The sequence below is a fragment of the Raphanus sativus genome, unplaced genomic scaffold, assembly GCF_000801105.2.
Source record: "Raphanus sativus cultivar WK10039 unplaced genomic scaffold, ASM80110v3 Scaffold0085, whole genome shotgun sequence".
Taxonomy (NCBI): domain Eukaryota; kingdom Viridiplantae; phylum Streptophyta; class Magnoliopsida; order Brassicales; family Brassicaceae; genus Raphanus; species Raphanus sativus.
Genome location: NW_026615407.1, coordinates 34625 through 50543, shown reverse-complemented (window position 1 = coordinate 50543; position 15919 = coordinate 34625). Strand labels below are relative to the sequence as shown.

At 47.0% G+C, this 15919-nt stretch overlaps 1 protein-coding gene across 1 annotated transcript; it reads left to right on the top strand.

The window, feature by feature from the left end:
* Positions 1-3222: 3222 nt before the first annotated feature.
* On the top strand, positions 3223-5634 carry LOC130501045 (uncharacterized). The gene is made up of 6 exons (XM_056995939.1): positions 3223-3916; positions 3994-4167; positions 4247-4348; positions 4513-4811; positions 4867-5398; positions 5516-5634. Exons 1-6 carry the CDS (start codon positions 3223-3225, stop codon positions 5632-5634), a joined length of 1920 nt encoding a protein of 639 aa, XP_056851919.1.
* Positions 5635-15919: the final 10285 nt, after the last annotated feature.

The following is a 15919-nucleotide window of genomic DNA, read 5'->3' as shown; positions in this document are numbered from 1 at the left end:
TCTTTTGGGAGAATGGGTGCAAGTGAATGGCCGAATGGGCACAAGTGAGAATCAACGCATCTCTTCGGCCCAACCGCCTCTCAACCGCTTCCCAACTGCTCCCATACATCGAACTTCATCACTTGGCACATTGCCAAGTGCCTGGCTGCACCACCAAACACCTCTGGTCCCATCGGACCGCACCACCATCTAACCGGACCCATAACCGTCCATGGTCCGGTCACACCATCTCAACCCATAACACTCCTCCTAGCTGAGATGAGCTGACCACTAGCTTCTCCAGCTGAGTGAGCTAACACTCCAGCTACTGGAGCTGACCTGAACTCTTGTGAGCTAGTGTGAGGTTCTCCACCCTTGACCTAGCTGCCTGAGCTTGCTTCCCACTCCGGCCAGCTGCCTAAACTCTTGTCCAACTCTCTTGAGCTTGAACCTTTCCTTCCTTGGTTAAGTTTCAGCCTTCTGATACCCTTAACCCACTTCATGGACCATGATACGCTTTGCCTTAGGTCATCTGACCTGATTTGGTGCATCACCTCTCGCACCATGGTCCATCCGGCCGATCCTATCTAGGATCGGGGACATGACAACTCTCCTCCACTTAATAGGGATTCGTCCTCGAATCCAAACCAAGTGCATTCTCACAAAATACTGATCATACCACTCAGGATACTCAGCCTTCATTCTTGCCTCGGTTTCCCAAGTGATAATATCCTTGCCATTGCTTTCCCACACTACCTTGATCATAGGTACTGTCTTCTTCCTTGTTGCCTTCTCTGCCTTATCTATGATTCGAACCGGCCTTGTCTCTAAGATTAGGTTCTTACCAAGATCTTTGGGAATCTTAGACAACACTACATCCTGCTCGGATAAGCACTTCCTTAGTTGGGACACATGGAACACATTGTGATATGCATCCATTGCAGATGGCAAGTCCAACTTGTAGGCCACTGCACCCACTCTCTCTATGATCCTGAATGGACCCAAGTACCTAGGATCCAGTTTCCTTCTTCCAGAAACCCTGGTCCTACCTCTGAAAGTAATCATCTTGAGATAGACTAGATCACCAACCTCAAATTCAAGATGTTTCCTTCTCTTATCAGCATAACTCTTCTGTCTATCCTGAGCCTCTTTCATTTTGTCCTTGACAAACTTGATCTTCTCTGTGGTCTCCTCCACAATCTCAGGACCAATCATGCTGCGCTCCCCCACTTGGGTCCAGCACAAGGGTGTCCTGCATGGCCGCCCATACAAAGCCTCATATGGTGACATACCAATGCTTGTATGGAAGCTGTTGTTGTAAGCAAACTCTACCAAAGGCAAGTGCTTCTCCCAGGTCTCTCCCCAGTCCAAAACACAGGCCCTTAGCATGTCCTCCAACGTCTGGATTGTCCTCTCTGACTGACCATCAGTCTGAGGATGATAGGCTGTACTCATGTGCACTCTTGTGCCTAAGGCCTTTCGGAAAGCTTGCCAAAAGTAAGATGTGAACCTCGGATCTCTATCCGACACAATGCTTGCAGGTACACCATGAAACCTCAAAATTTCATTGATGTAGATCTGCACAATCTCATCCACACCATCCCCCTTCTTGATTGCCAAGAAGTGAGCCGACTTGGTTAACCTATCGACCACCACCCAAACAACATCTTTCTTGTTTCTGGTCGTAGGAAAACCAATCACAAAATCCATGGTAATGTGATCCCACTTCCATTCTGGAATGGGCAAGCTTTGGAGTAGTCCACTGGGCACTTGGTGCTCCGCCTTGACCAATTGGCAAATGGGACACTTTGCCACCCACTAGGCCACATCAGTCTTCATGCGCACCCAATGGTAATACCTCTTCAAATATCTATACATCTTGTTCAGTCCTGGATGGACTGAGAACTTGGACCTATGAGCTTGTCTCATGATCTCTTCCTTGAGTTCCCTATTGTTAGGAACACTTATTCTTCCATTGACCAAGATGGTACCATTGCTTGTCGTTTGGTACTCTGTCTTGTCATTAAGAACAAACTTTTGAAGGTTCTCATCCAGCTTCTGAGCTGCACAAATTCTGGTAAGGAGATCGGCCTGATCCACTGCCTCCAACCCCAATGGATCATCAGCACTAGCCAAAGTGTTGAGGTTAAGTGACCGGACCATCCCTTCCAATATATCAGCCTCCTTCTCAGCTGAAACCTCAGCCCTTCTCCGGCTCAAAGCATCAGCCACCAAGTTGGCCTTTCCTGGATAGTAGGTTATTGTGAGGGATTAAACTCACCTCCTGGATTTTAGATCAGGTTAAGGTTTAAGGAAAGATTAGGGAAAGATAACGTGGGCTGAATCCCGTAATAACTTGTAGAATGAACTTTGATTTGTATTGATGATTTCGGTAAAAGAGTTGTTACAAAGGATGTTCTTTGATGATTACAAAGATAATGAGAATGTTACAAAGATAATGAGAGTATTGTGTCGAATAAGGGTTGAATGAATCTCTTTCTCCTGATTGACTTCCTCTTTAAATAGCCTAAGGCTCCATTTGATCGTCACCAACTGGTTCCCGAGATCCCCTCCGTAATTTGAGGGATTTGCAACAGCTTCCCTTTGACCGGGTCTTGCGCCTACTTACACGCCCACGAGCTGCCTCCTTTCCGTGACCTCTCCAGTGAACATCCTTAGCTCACAGCCTCCGGCTCTAGCTTAGCTGCTTTTGAAGATTGAATTTGCGATGGGCCTATCGCGGCCCGTTATCTTTTTCTGTTATTCATCGTTAGCTATCGGGCCATATTTGGGCCCAACAGTTGCCCCCAGCTTTCGAGATACGACTCGTTATCTCGGGAGCAAAACCTAGCCGCCCAGCCTAGATCTTCTTGTTGAGATAATGATTATCAGCTATCTCAACCATATATATTCTTCGCCTAATCGGACGGCTGTAATCATTTTTAATTAGATCGACGATTCAAATTAAAGGAAGTTTGAAATGTGGTTTCCGATTTTCGAGATGTGATGGGATATAAAGCTGCGTGTATTAACTGCTTATCTCTCCACTTTCTCCACGCCTCTCGACGGTTTCCAAGGTAACTTCTCTTCTCTCCTTTATTTTACTGCGTTTTCTCTTGTTTTTTTTTATATGCTTCTTGATCGAACTCGTTCTTAGCCCTCAACCTCTTTTAGAGATTGCATCTTACTCGACTGAGCTCGATTCCCCTCTTTCGCTTTCTTTTCTCCTTTCCCTCTACTATCATGAGTCAAAAGGAAGGTTCCGGTGAGGTTCAAATTTCTGCTTCCGGTGTTCGTATTATGAAGGTTAAGCAAGAAGCTGGTGAGAGGATGAAGAAGGATGCCAAGAAGAAAAAGGCCAAAGACTCAATCGGAGCGAGAGTCAAGAGGATGAAGAAGAAAGATGGCAAGAGCGCCTCCTCTGGGCCCCACTCTCCTTCGCTGTTGAAGAGTCAGGACGTTGTCAACCTCGTTGTCCAAGCTCACGGCAAGAGTGATTTAGCCAGAGCTTGTACCGATGATGAAACCCCCGAAACCGTTCCGGAGGGTTGGTTCTGTGTTCACGAGAAGTATATCTCTAAATGTCATCTTAGGTTCCCTCTCCCCACCCTCTTGCTAGATCTCCTAGATCATTATCAACTGGCCCTTTCCCAACTTTGTCCCTCGGTTATCCGAGTGATAAACGGATTCATCACCAGGGCTAAGGAAGAAGGAGTTATCGTGGGGTTGACCGAGCAAATGAGTCTCTTCCTGATAAAGGAGAGCACTACCAAAGATGGCGGAAGCGGGACCTACTATCTCCCCTGTCGTCCAGGGCTAGGCATCTTCAAGTTTACGGCCAGTGACGATGACTGGCGGAAGAAGTATTTTTATGTCAAGATTGAGCCTTCGATTCCTGTAGGCCGAGACCTCAGGACCTCTTGGTCTGATATTTCTGGTTAGGATTTTAGGGATGTGTTTGCATATTTATTTTGCTTATCGTGATTTGCTAACCCCCTTTGATTCTTCTTGCAGAGATTAAAGACCCTGTCAAGTTATCCGATAAACTCACCAGAGCTCTCTATAGGAAGCTGCAGCACAACCCCAATACCTGGGCAGCTTACACTACCTCGAGAGTTGGATCAGCTAGGTTCCCTGATCGATACAAGGCTTCCTTTCCTGATTCAGTTACGGTCGCTGGTTTAGAAGGTAGTCTTCTTTCATTGATTTCAAATCTTTGATGCTTGAATTTGTCTTTTGGGGATTAAGGATTTTTCTTTTGATTCAGTTTCTGAAGGTGAATCGATATTCTCAGTCTCGTCAGGAGCCAGCACCTCAGAAAAGACTCAGTCACAGAAGATGCCTATCCAGCCTTCGTTCCGTTCCAGGGGTAGATCGACTAAAGCTGCCAGCTCCTCTCGAGGAAGCGACAAGAATCAAGGAGGATCCTTCCTCAGCACGGTGAAGGATGTTCTTGATGATGGAGGCTCTGCTCCTGCCAAAGATGCCGGTCGTTCCGAGCCCAAGGTTCAAGAAGTTTTCCCTCACCCTGAGGTCCGGAGGTGGAAGCTGATCCTCAAATAGTGAAGGATACTCATGAATTTGAGCCTCCGAGGAGCAAGAGGTCCAGGACCGACCAAGTTGACAGACCTTCTAGGTCTTCCTCTTCTTCCTCTAGAGGAGGAACCGTCGGCTGGAACTTCACTCACTCGAAGCCTGGATCAGTCTTCAATGACTCGTGGGGTTTGGCTACGCTAATGAGGCATATGAAGAGAACCGGATGCGCCCTTCCCTCAACCGCCAATCTCACGAACAAGGAGGAGTATGTTGAGATTGCCCACTTCATGGGTCAGGTATGGTCTCTATTCTAGTCTTTTAACTGTTCACAATGCCCCCGATGCTGGTGAGCTAGCTCAGGTTACTGAGCTAGTTAGAGCTACTAAGATGGAGCTTGACCAGGCTCGGGTTCAGGTCTCTGAACTTCAAGCTGAGGTCAAGAAACTTGGCTCCAAAGCCGACATTCAGCAAGGGAAGATTGAGAGTCAAACGGTGGACATCCAAGTGAAGAGCCGGAAGATTGCTGAGTTGGAGTCTGCTCGTAAAATAGCCGAATATCAGGTCAAGGAACTGATTGCTTCGTCCCAAGACAACCAGAAGAACAAGGAAGCTGAGGTCAAGCTGGCTGTTAGGAGAGGAAAGAAGGAGGTAGCTGGTGCCTACAACAAGATCTTGGCCTCCGTGAAGGAGAAGTTTGCTAAGAAAAAGGATGAGGTCGAGCTCCAGATGTGTGCTCAAGAGCTTCAGGCTAACACCGACCTCTTGAAGGATATGCTGGAGAATGAAATCCAGAATGCTGAGGACGAGTATAATCGTCTAATGACTTTGATGCCGGAGGCGGCTGCTGCGTACGAAAAGGCGCAAGTCTCGGACTTCTCGATCAGCAAGCTCCCTCTTCCTCAACTCTCTGAGAGCTCAGGTACTTTCGAGATCAATATGTTTAACCTCTCCTATTCTGGAGAGTACGGTTCTAACTTAGGCTTGGTGGGTTCTTACTCAGCCCCAGTTGAAGCCACCCCGGGAGATGACGACAAGGAAATGGAGGAAGAAGTTCCTGACAAGGAAGATGATCCGGTTGATAAGGGAGCTGAGAAGAGCTCGGGTGATAAGGAAGTCTAAGAGCTGAGGCTCTTTCGTGTGTTTTTAGGATTTCTGCCCAGTGGCCTTTTATTTTATTTATGTATCAGATCTACAGCCTGAGGAGGCTTTTAAACCTTGACTTGTTTTAGGGTCTTCGGAACCCTTGGTAGCCTGTGAAGGCTTTTAAACCCTTTTTTTTATCTAAACTTGGTTTTTAGCTTCGTTTCAAGTATTTTGATTTGACTTAGTCGTTTTTTGGATAAATTCGTACTTTGTTAAGAGTTTTGATAGGAAATGTATTGCGGTTATTAACTAAGAGGTTTAGTGAATCCTCAGAGTTCGATCTCGGATTTTATGATAAGTCTAGAAGATTTGGATTGTCTTTGGTTCCTTAAGAGGAATTCTTGAAATATCGAGATTAGCTCAAGGTTTTGAGTTCGGTTTGGACTCTCTTTTGAGAGTGGTTCATGGGAACCTGAATTCGTTTGTGGGATTTTAAGACCCTTTGAAACTTGCTTAGGATTTTAAGACCTTTTGAGATTTGATAAGGATTTTAAGACCTTTGTATTTTGTTAAGGATTTCAAGACCTTAGGTTCAGATCCGTGGAGACCTGATTTTGTTTGAAGGATTTTAAGACCTTGGTGGTTTCTAAGGATTTTAAGACCTTAGGTTTAAGTTTATCAATTTTGATTTCGTTTGAAGGATTTTAAGACCTTCGAGAATATTAAGGGTTTTAAGACCTTAGGTCCAGGTGCTTGGAAACCTGAATTTTTAAAGAGTCGAGGTATCGAAGATAATTGTTTTATTGACAATGGAATACACGGTATATAATAATCGTACAATTGCTGCTTGGGCTATGTGATTTTAATCAGACATATGCCCCCTTTGATCGTGATGAACAGAGTGTTGGGGCTGCACTCATGACGGAGTTACCTATGTACCCAGTCAAGGGATCAAGCCTAACGTAGTTCGAGAATTTTAGGTACCTAATGATAGTATCTTTTGAGATTCGTGGCATTCCACGATCTGATTTCAGGTACCCCGGTTCGCACCTTTAGGAGCTTGTAAACGCCAGGTCGTACCACATGGATGATCCGATATGGACCCTTCCAGTTGGTTCCTAACTTCCCAGCATCTGGTTCCTTGGTTCCATCGAAAACTTTCCTAAGTACTAGGTCACCTACAGCGAACTGTCGAGGCCTGACTTTGGAATTGTACTGTCGTGTCATTGCTTGCTGATAGTTTTGGATGCGAATCAGAGCTCGGTCCCGTCTTTCCTAGATTAGATCGAGGCTGTCCGTCAGGAGCTGGCCATTAGCTGCAGGATCGGACGTACAGAGTTCCCGGCGGAGGCTACCAGCAATGGTTTCGGCTGGGACGACAGCTTCCATCCCGTAGGCTAAGGAGAAAGGGGTTTCCTCTGTAGCCTTTCGTGGGGTGGTTCGACATGCCCAAAGTACTTCAGGTAACTTTTCTGACCAGAGTTCCTTCTGGGTTCCGAGGCGTTTCTTGAGGTTTGCTAATACTGATTTATTAGCAGCCTCCGCCTGGCCGTTTCCTTGAGGGTGTCGAGGTGTTGAGAAGGTCAGGCGGATATTCCATTTGTCACAAAATATTTTGAAGTCGTGAGATATGAACTGCCCTCCATTGTCAGTCACGATTTCGTATAGGACGCCGTGTCTACACACGATATCTTTCCACACAAATCGTTCGACCTCGAATCTGGTTACCTGTTGGAAAGCTTCAGCCTCTATCCATTTCGTGAAGTAGTCTGTTAGGACTAAGAGGAAGCGTAGCTTCTTCTTTCCACTTCCTGACGCTACTAGTGGTCCTACGATGTCCATGGACCACCTCATAAATGGGTAAGGGGCGGATATGCTGGATAGCTTTTCCGCAGGTTGGTGTATAATCGGTGCATGCCTCTGGCATTTGTCGCATGAGGAAGAGTAGACCTCACAGTCTGCAATAATGGTAGGCCAGAAATAGCCATGTCTTTTGATTCGGATAGCTAGAGCTCTGCCTCCAGAGTGGTTCCTGCAGGAGCCGTCGTGCATTTCCTTCATGAGTTTCATAGCAACGAGGCCATGGACGCATTTTAGGTAAGGTCCGGAAACGCTTCGTTTGTGGAGGACGGAGTTGATTATGCAGTATCTCGCGCTCAATGCTTTGAGTTTTCGAGCCTCCCATTTATTGGGTGGAGTCTTTCCCTCCAGGATGTATTGCGTGTTTGGTCTTCTCCAGTCCTCTCTCCCTACAACTTCGTTATGAAGAGACGAGGGAGGTTCCTGTTCGAGACCTGGTGTTGTGGTGCCCCCGGGGATATTCGTAGGATTAGGCTCCAGGGAGTCTGAATTCTGAGGAATATCTCCAATTTCCTCGTTATTCTCCGGGGTCTGGATGGTGCCCCCAAATGAATTTTTGAGAGCTGAGCGACTTCTAGTTTTGACTCTGCAGACGATTGGGTCCGAGGTCTGGATGGTGCCCCCGGAGGTATTCATAGGATTAGCTCCTGGGAGTCTGAATTTCGGGGAATACCTTCATTTTTGTCTTTGTTCACCGTGTTTTGGATCGTGTTCCCGGAGGTATGCTTTTTAAAGCTACGTATTTTGGCTTTTGGGAACCAGAATGTTGTGAGAACTTGGGTAGCTACCGTTTTAGGGCAGTTACCTTCGGTTTGCTCTTTTGGCTTGCTGTCTATCTCAGCTTTAGTAGCTATGTCGATACTTGGCTTTTCGATTCCTTCTACGGGTATGATTCGTTTTATGAGAGGGTTTGATGTGGAGGCTAAAGCAGCCAACGCATCTGCTGAGGAGTTCTCTCCTCGTGGGATCCTTGTTAGCCCGAACTTGTCGAACTGCCTAGTGAGGTTCTGGACGACTTCGGGATATGCCCCCATTCTTTCGTCCGTCGTTTCGTATTCTCCATGAAACTGGCTGGCTATTAGCTGTGAATCACTATAAGCGTTTAGCTCTCGGATTCCGAGGCTTAGGGCGAGTTTTAGCCCTGCGATTAGTGCTTCGTATTCAGCCTCGTTGTTTGAGGCGCTGAATCCGAGCCTATAGTACTGCTCGATGGTTTCTCCAGCTGAAGAAGTCAGCCTTAGCCCGACACCGGAGCCTTGTTTTGATGAGGCTCCGTCGACATACAGGCTCCATTTTGGAGCTTCCATTTCCTAGTCTAATTGCTCGGATGCTAGCTCAATGATAAAATCGGCAAGGACCTGAGCCTTTGCTGCTGCTCGAGGTCTGTATTCGATGTCGTATTCACTGAGCTCTATGGCCCATTTAGCCAATCGCCCTGACTGGCTGGGGCTGTGCAATATCATTCGTAATGGTTGCGAAGTCATTACGATGATCGAGTGTGATTGGAAGTAAGGTCGTAATTTCCTGGCAGCTGTTACAACCGCTAGCGCTAATTTTTCCATGGCAGGGTACCTTGTTTCGGCGTCTATTAGACTCTTGCTAGTGTAATAAACAGGTCTTTGTTCGTTTTGTTCCTCTCGTACCAGCACGCCGCTAACTGCAGCAGTTGATACGGCGAGGTACAGATACAGTGGCTCTCCTACTACAGGTTTGGACAGGATCGGAGGTTCGGAGAGGTAAGCTTTCAATTGCTTGAAGGCTTCCTCACATTTCTCTTCCCATAAGAAGTTCTTATTATTTTTTAGAAGTTTATAGAATGGGAGGCATTTATCGGTTGACCTGGATATGAATCGATTTAATGCTGCGATTCGTTCAGTCAATCTCTGTACCTCTCTGGTTGTCTTAGGTTACGGCATTTCTAGGAAGGTCGCTATCTGCTGCGGGTTGGCTTCAATACCTCTTTCAGTTACGAGGTAACATAGGAACTCGCCTGAGGGTACCCCGAACGTACATTTAGTGGGATTGAGCTTCATATCGTATTCGTTAAGGATATCGAAGCATTCCCTTAAGTGGGAGATATGATCTTCTCCAGCTGAGGATTTGACTAGCATATCGTCAATATAGACCTCCATGGTTTTTCCGAGTTGTCCAGCAAACATCTTATTTACTAGCCTCTGATAGGTAGCTCCTGCGTTTTTTAACCCGAATGGCATAACCTTGTAGCAATAGGTTCCTCGTTCGGTTATGAATGCAGTTTTTTCTTGATCCTCAGAATCCATCATGATTTGGTTGTACCCTGAGAAGGCATCCATGAAGGACAAGAGTCGATGGCCAGCTGTTGCTTCAACCAGGCGGTCAATGTGAGGTAACGGGAAGCTGTCTTTAGGACAAGCCTTGTTTAGGTCGGTGAAATCTATACAGATTCTTCATTTCCCGTTTTTCTTTTTTACAACTACCGGGTTAGCTAACCAGTCAGGGTAGTGCACCTCTCGAATGGACCCAGCTTTCGTAAGTCGGTCAACTTCGTCGTTAACAGCTTGAGCCTTTTCGAGGCCCAGCTTGCGACGCTTTTGTTTGATCGGTTTGAAAGTGGGGTCTACTCTCAGTTTATGAGTGGTGACGTTCGGATCTATACCTTTCATGTCCCTGGTGGTCCATGCAAAGGTTTTGACATTGCTTTTCAAGAAGTCGATGAGCTCCTTTTTGGTCTCAAGAGGTAGCTCAGATCCGATGTTTACCTGTCTTTCAGGGTTTGAGTCGTCGATGCAAACTTTTTCGGTGAGGTTCCTAGGGGGACCTCGAATATTTTGTTGCATCTCACGACCCTCCTGGATCTGTAATTGCTATTGGGGGGATTTTTTGAGGATTTCGAATCCTCCCAGGTAGCAGATCCTGGAAATCTTCTGGCTACCATGTACGGTAGTTATTCCTTCAGGTGTTGGGAATTTCACACATTGATGATAAGTCGAGGCTACTGCTTTCATCTTGTGAATCCAGGCTACTACTAAATTAGTCATTTTCATTATTCCGCCAGCTATGATTGGGAGTTTGATAGTTTCCAAGGAGGTAGCTGTTTCTCCGAAAAAACCTACGAGATTAGCTTTTTGGCCAATAATTTCGTAGTCGTCTATTTCCATCCCTTTCAGGGTGTTGTAGAAAATGAGGTCAACAGAGCTTCCTGTGTCTATCATAAGTTTAGGCACCTCGTATCCTGCGATGTTCAGGGTGACGATCAGGACATCATCGTGAGGTCTGTCAAGGTTTGACGTCTCACTTTCCCAGAAAGAGATCTTAGTATTGGACTCGGGGTTTGGTGGCTTCGGTCCCGTGTTAGATACAGCCTTCCGTACATGATTTTTAATAGAACTAATGGAGTCTTGACATATATCGGATCCTCCAAGGATACAGTCCACCCTCGAGCCGGGGCTCGATTGAGGTGACGGTTTGCTCAAGACAGCCTCGATTTGTAGGCTTTTTCCTTGGGGGAATTTTCCGAGAATCATATCGACTCTCTTCTTGGGAGCTGGAGGTGGCGAATCTGTCTCCTTCTCAGGTGACCTTTCGCGTTTTGGAGAGGTATCTCTGTGACCTCTTTTCTGATAGGGCGGTCGCTTTTTGAGGTCCACGTCTTTTATTTCTCCGGCTGCGAATTTAGCTGCCAGCTGTCGTTGGAGGTCCCAACGTTCCTCAGTTGAGTGTCCTTCTCGATCGTGATAGGAGCAATGTTTGTTCTTATCAAAGCCTTTTGACCAGGGAGTTTTGTTTGCTGCGGCGACAGGTTTTTCTTCCTTATCCTCCTCGATTGCATAGGAATGTTCTCCCTGAGTCTGATTGTTTCGGAAGTTCCCTTTTTTATGAGGTCCTTTTGCCTCTGAAGATTCACCTTTCGAGTGATTCTGAGGTTTCTTGTGGAGTTTATCCAGTGCAGCTGTCTCTTCCTCCAAAGTAATATATCTAGTGGCTTTATGGAGAGCATCGTCGATAGTTGGAGGAGTATTGAGTGTTAGCTCCGACCAGAAATCTGATTTGTACCACAGACCTCTTCTAAGGGCCTCGATGGTGACTTGGTCGTTGGGGTTCGAGAGTTTAGTTCTCACTGCTCTGAATTTCTCGATGTAGACTCGTAGCGAGTCCCCCATTCCTTGTCTGACCTTCCAGAGGTCAGCCTCAGAGGCTTGCTTCAGGATATGGGTAGAGTACTGCTTCATGAAGGCATTAGTTAACTGATCGAAACTGTCTATCGAGGCTGGTTCGAGATCAGAAAACCACTCAAGGGCTGTTCCAACCAGGTTTTCGGCGAATGTCCTACAGTAACCTGCTTCACATTCTTCCTGCGTAAAATGGGCTTTCACGATAGCTAATCGGAAGGCTCTCAAATAGGCCTTTGGGTCAGAGGTCCCATCATACTCAGGAATTCTAATTTTTCGGGTATCTCTTATGTAAGAGCTGGCAATTCTGTCAGTGAATGGAGTCCCACGGGTTTCTTCAATCAAGCTCTCGATTTCGGGAGCTGAGCTCGTTGCCTTATGAACTTGAGCATTCAACTTTTGGAGAGCTGCGTGAGTTCGTTCCATATATCTGCGAATGGCGTCAGGTCCCTCTAGAGGAAGGACATTTGGGTCATTATTAGGTATCTGACGAGCAGGTTCTTGACGGAATCGTGTTGGCTCATCTTCCCATGCAGCTGGTGGGCTAAGTCGCTCACCGGCTCTTGGGTTATCGGTGTCTGCCCTTTGATATCCGTCCGTACTCGGGGTTGAGCTTCTGGTTTGATAAACCGAAGCTGATGTTCTGCCCCCGGATGGGAAGGATGCTCCTGCTCCGGTCCTAAAAATAGGCGGCGGAGGAAGCAAGCGAGTGCTCCGGTCAGCAATTTGACTGGGCGTGGAGCTGGTTGTCGCTACGTTACTTCCCATAGCACTGGTGTTGGGTGGGTTAAACGCGGAAGCTGTCCCAGTATGAGGTGTCTGGAAAGCAGATCCCCGTCCTTCTGGAACAGTGCTATCAGGAGAAAAATCTAAACGTCCTCGGGGGAACGTGGGATCGGTCAATCGATCTCGGAATGTGACCCCCGGAGCTTGATGTTGCGGTGGTTGGGTTGTAGCGTTTAGAGATCTAGTTATCTCTTCGAATCGTTGCTGCCGAACAGCTAGCTGATGCATTGTACGCTCATTTTCTTGAGCTTTGTCTACTAATTGCATCATCATCTGACGAATCTCAGAAAGCTGAGCCTCCGTTTGATTCGGAGCGGTTTGCTGCTGAGGATTCTCGGTGACTGGAAGCCCGGAGTTGGTTCCACCCGAGGATCTTGGGTTAGTCACTCCGGTGGCAGTCTTGCTCGTTCGAGCGCTAGCCGAAGGCTGTTGCCCAGATCGGTGATCGCCACATCGAGGCTCCGGAGTTACGAGACTAGAGCCTCCATCGTTCGGTGAGCTATCGCTCTGAATCGGGAGGTTAGAATCAGACGGATTCGTTATCTGATCGGTAGGATTCATCCTTAAGTTAGAGTAAGGGATTCGATTGTTTCTTCCCCACAGACGGTGCCAATTGTGAGGGATTAAACTCACCTCCTAGATTTTAGATCAGGTTAAGGTTTAAGGAAAGATTAGGGAAAGATAACGTGGGCTGAATCCCGTAATAAATTGTAGAATGAACTTTGATTTGTATTGATGATTTCGGTAAAAGAGTTGTTACAAAGGATGTTCTTTGATGATTACAAAGATAATGAGAATGTTACAAAGATAATGAGAGTATTGTGTCGAATAAGGGTTGAATGAATCACTTTCTCCTGATTGACTTCCTCTTTAAATAGCCTCAGGCTCCATTTGATCGTCACCAACTGGTTCCCGAGATCCTCTCCGTAATTTGAGGGATTTGCAACAGCTTCCCTTTGACCGGGTCCTGCGCCTACTTACACGCCCACGAGCTGCCTCCTTTCCGTGACCTCTCCAGTGAACATCCTTAGCTCACAGCCTCCGGCTCTAGCTTAGCTGCTTTTGAAGATTGAATTTGCGATGGGCCTATCGCGGCCCGTTATCTTTTTCTGTTATTCATCGTTAGCTATCGGGCCATATTTGGGCCCAACAGTTATCTCCAGATCACAATCTGCAACAAACTCCATCCATCTCCTTTGCCTCAGGTTCAACTCAGGCTGAGTAAAAATATACTTTAGACTCTTATGGTCTGTAAGTATCTGAACCTTGGCACCATACATATATGTTCTCCAAATCTTCAAGGCAAACACCATTGCTGCCATTTCCAGATCATGCGTTGGGTAATTACCCTCATGCTTCCTCAGTTGTCGTGAGGCATAAGCAATGACCTTCCCATGTTGGGTCAATACACAGCCTAGTCCAGTAATGGAGGCGTCTGTGTACACCACATATGGTTGGTCCTCCTCAGGCAGGACAAGGACTGGTGCACTAGTAAGCATGTCCTTAAGTGCAGAGAAACTTCTCTCACACTCCTCTGGCCATACAAACTTAACATCCTTTCCTGTCAACTGAGTCATAGGCTGTGCCAAGCTGGCAAAACCTTTCACAAATTTCCTATAGTAGCCGGCCAGCCCTAAGAAACTCCTGACTTCTGTGGCATTCTTAGGCTGAGGCCATGCCTTTATGGCCACTATCTTCTCCTGATCAACAGACACACCTTCACTTGATACAATGTGTCCAAGGAAGCCAATGCTCCTTTGCCAGAAGCTACACTTGCTTAACTTAGCAAAGAGCTGCTGCTCTCTCAATCTTCCCAGCACAGCCCGGAGATGCCTCTCATGGTCTTCTTTGCTCTTGGAGTATACAAGTATGTCATCTATAAAGATGATTACAAATTCATCCAAGAAGTTTCTGACCATTCATCATCTTCATGGATGCTGCTGGTGCATTGGTCAGACCAAATGGCATAACCACAAACTCATAGTGGCCATACCTGGTTCGGAATGCAGTCTTCTTTATATCACTTGGTTCCATTGGGATCTGATGATACCCTGAAGCCAAGTCAATCTTAGAGAACCACTTTGCTCCCTTCAGCTGATCCAACAGCTCATCTATCCGAGGCAATGGGTACTTATTCTTGATAGTAACCCTATTCAGCCCTCAATAGTCAATACACAGCCTAAAGCTACCATCCTTCTTTTTCACAAAGAGGACTGGTGCTCCCCAAGGCGACACACTAGGGCGTATGAAACCCTTATCCAACAACTCTTCCAGTTGCTTCTTTAGCTGGCCATCTCAGCAGGAGCCATGCGGTAGGGACTTTTTGACATTGGGGCCATCCCTGGTTCCAGTTCTATTATGAATGGGTCTGACCTATCAGGGGGAATGCCCTGTAGGGACCTAAACACATCCTGAAACTCACTGACCAGCGGAATCCCGTCCCGGTCACCACCCCCAACAACCTCTTTAGTGGTGATTGTGGCAATATAAGACTCACAACCCCCCTCAAGCATCCTTTCCGCTTGGATTGCTGATACCACTAAGCATCCAGAGGTTGGACAAATACCTTGGAACCTGATCGGGGGTCCACACCCACTCTCAAACATCACCCTTCCCCGGTGACAGTCTAAGGTGGCCCGATTCTTTCCAAGCCAGTCCATACCCAAGATCACCTCATGATTCTTGAGTTGGACCACAACAAGATCCACAGGCATTACCCTATCCTGGATCACCACTGGGATATCCTTCACTCGTCCTAATGAGGGCATCAATTGGCCTCTAGCCGCACTCACTAGGCCAGGATCATCCCCTGTCCCAATCTGGAACAAACCCTTTCCGACCAAACATGGACTCACAAAACTATGTGTAGCTCCAGTGCCGAAAATTACATGTGTTTCCACACCACCAATACTTATGGTCCCTACAGGAAACCCAATCTAAGCATCTAATCCATTCTAGGTTCCATACCATGCATTTCTAAAAATTTAAAAAGAATAAGATCAGATCATTACCATTGATCTCCATGAAAGGCTTGGCCTCATCAGTGTCCTTAGACAACTCATAGACCCTTGGTGCAGAAGTCTGGCCACGACTTGGTTCAGGCTTGCTAACCTCAGACTTCATCCTTCCTGATCCAGTCTGAAGCTTGGGACAGTCCTTTCGGAAGTGCCCAGCCTTCCCACACTGGAAACAGGTCCTGGAGTTTCCACCAGCCACTTGGCCACGACCCTGATCTAGTCCTGGACAGCCCCAGACTGAGTGGTCCATCTTGCCACACCTTGTACAAGCTCCCATAGCTCTCCAGCACTCACCACCATGGCGCCTTCCACACTTTTGGCACTCCGGCCTTCCACCTGAGGTCTTGCCCTCATCAGTTGAGTCTCTCTTCCTCTTCCGGTCACCAGCATGACCAGTACCACTTGCCTGACTCCTTGTCTTGAGCCTAGCCTCCTCTGCAAGGTTAGTCTCCAGCATCGCCATGCGTTCCACCAACTCAGAGACAGTGCGGAATGTACAGACTGAGCAGT

Bases quoted from the DNA above. Each gene is read 5' to 3' on its own strand.
- LOC130501045 (XM_056995939.1), top strand. From the start codon at position 3,223: ATGAGTCAAAAGGAAGGTTCCGGTGAGGTTCAAATTTCTGCTTCCGGT. The intron at 4,168-4,246 runs GTAGTCTTCTTT...CTTTTGATTCAG, and splicing joins TACGGTCGCTGGTTTAGAAG to TTTCTGAAGGTGAATCGATA. The intron at 4,349-4,512 runs GTAGATCGACTA...CCTCACCCTGAG, and splicing joins GCCTTCGTTCCGTTCCAGGG to GTCCGGAGGTGGAAGCTGAT.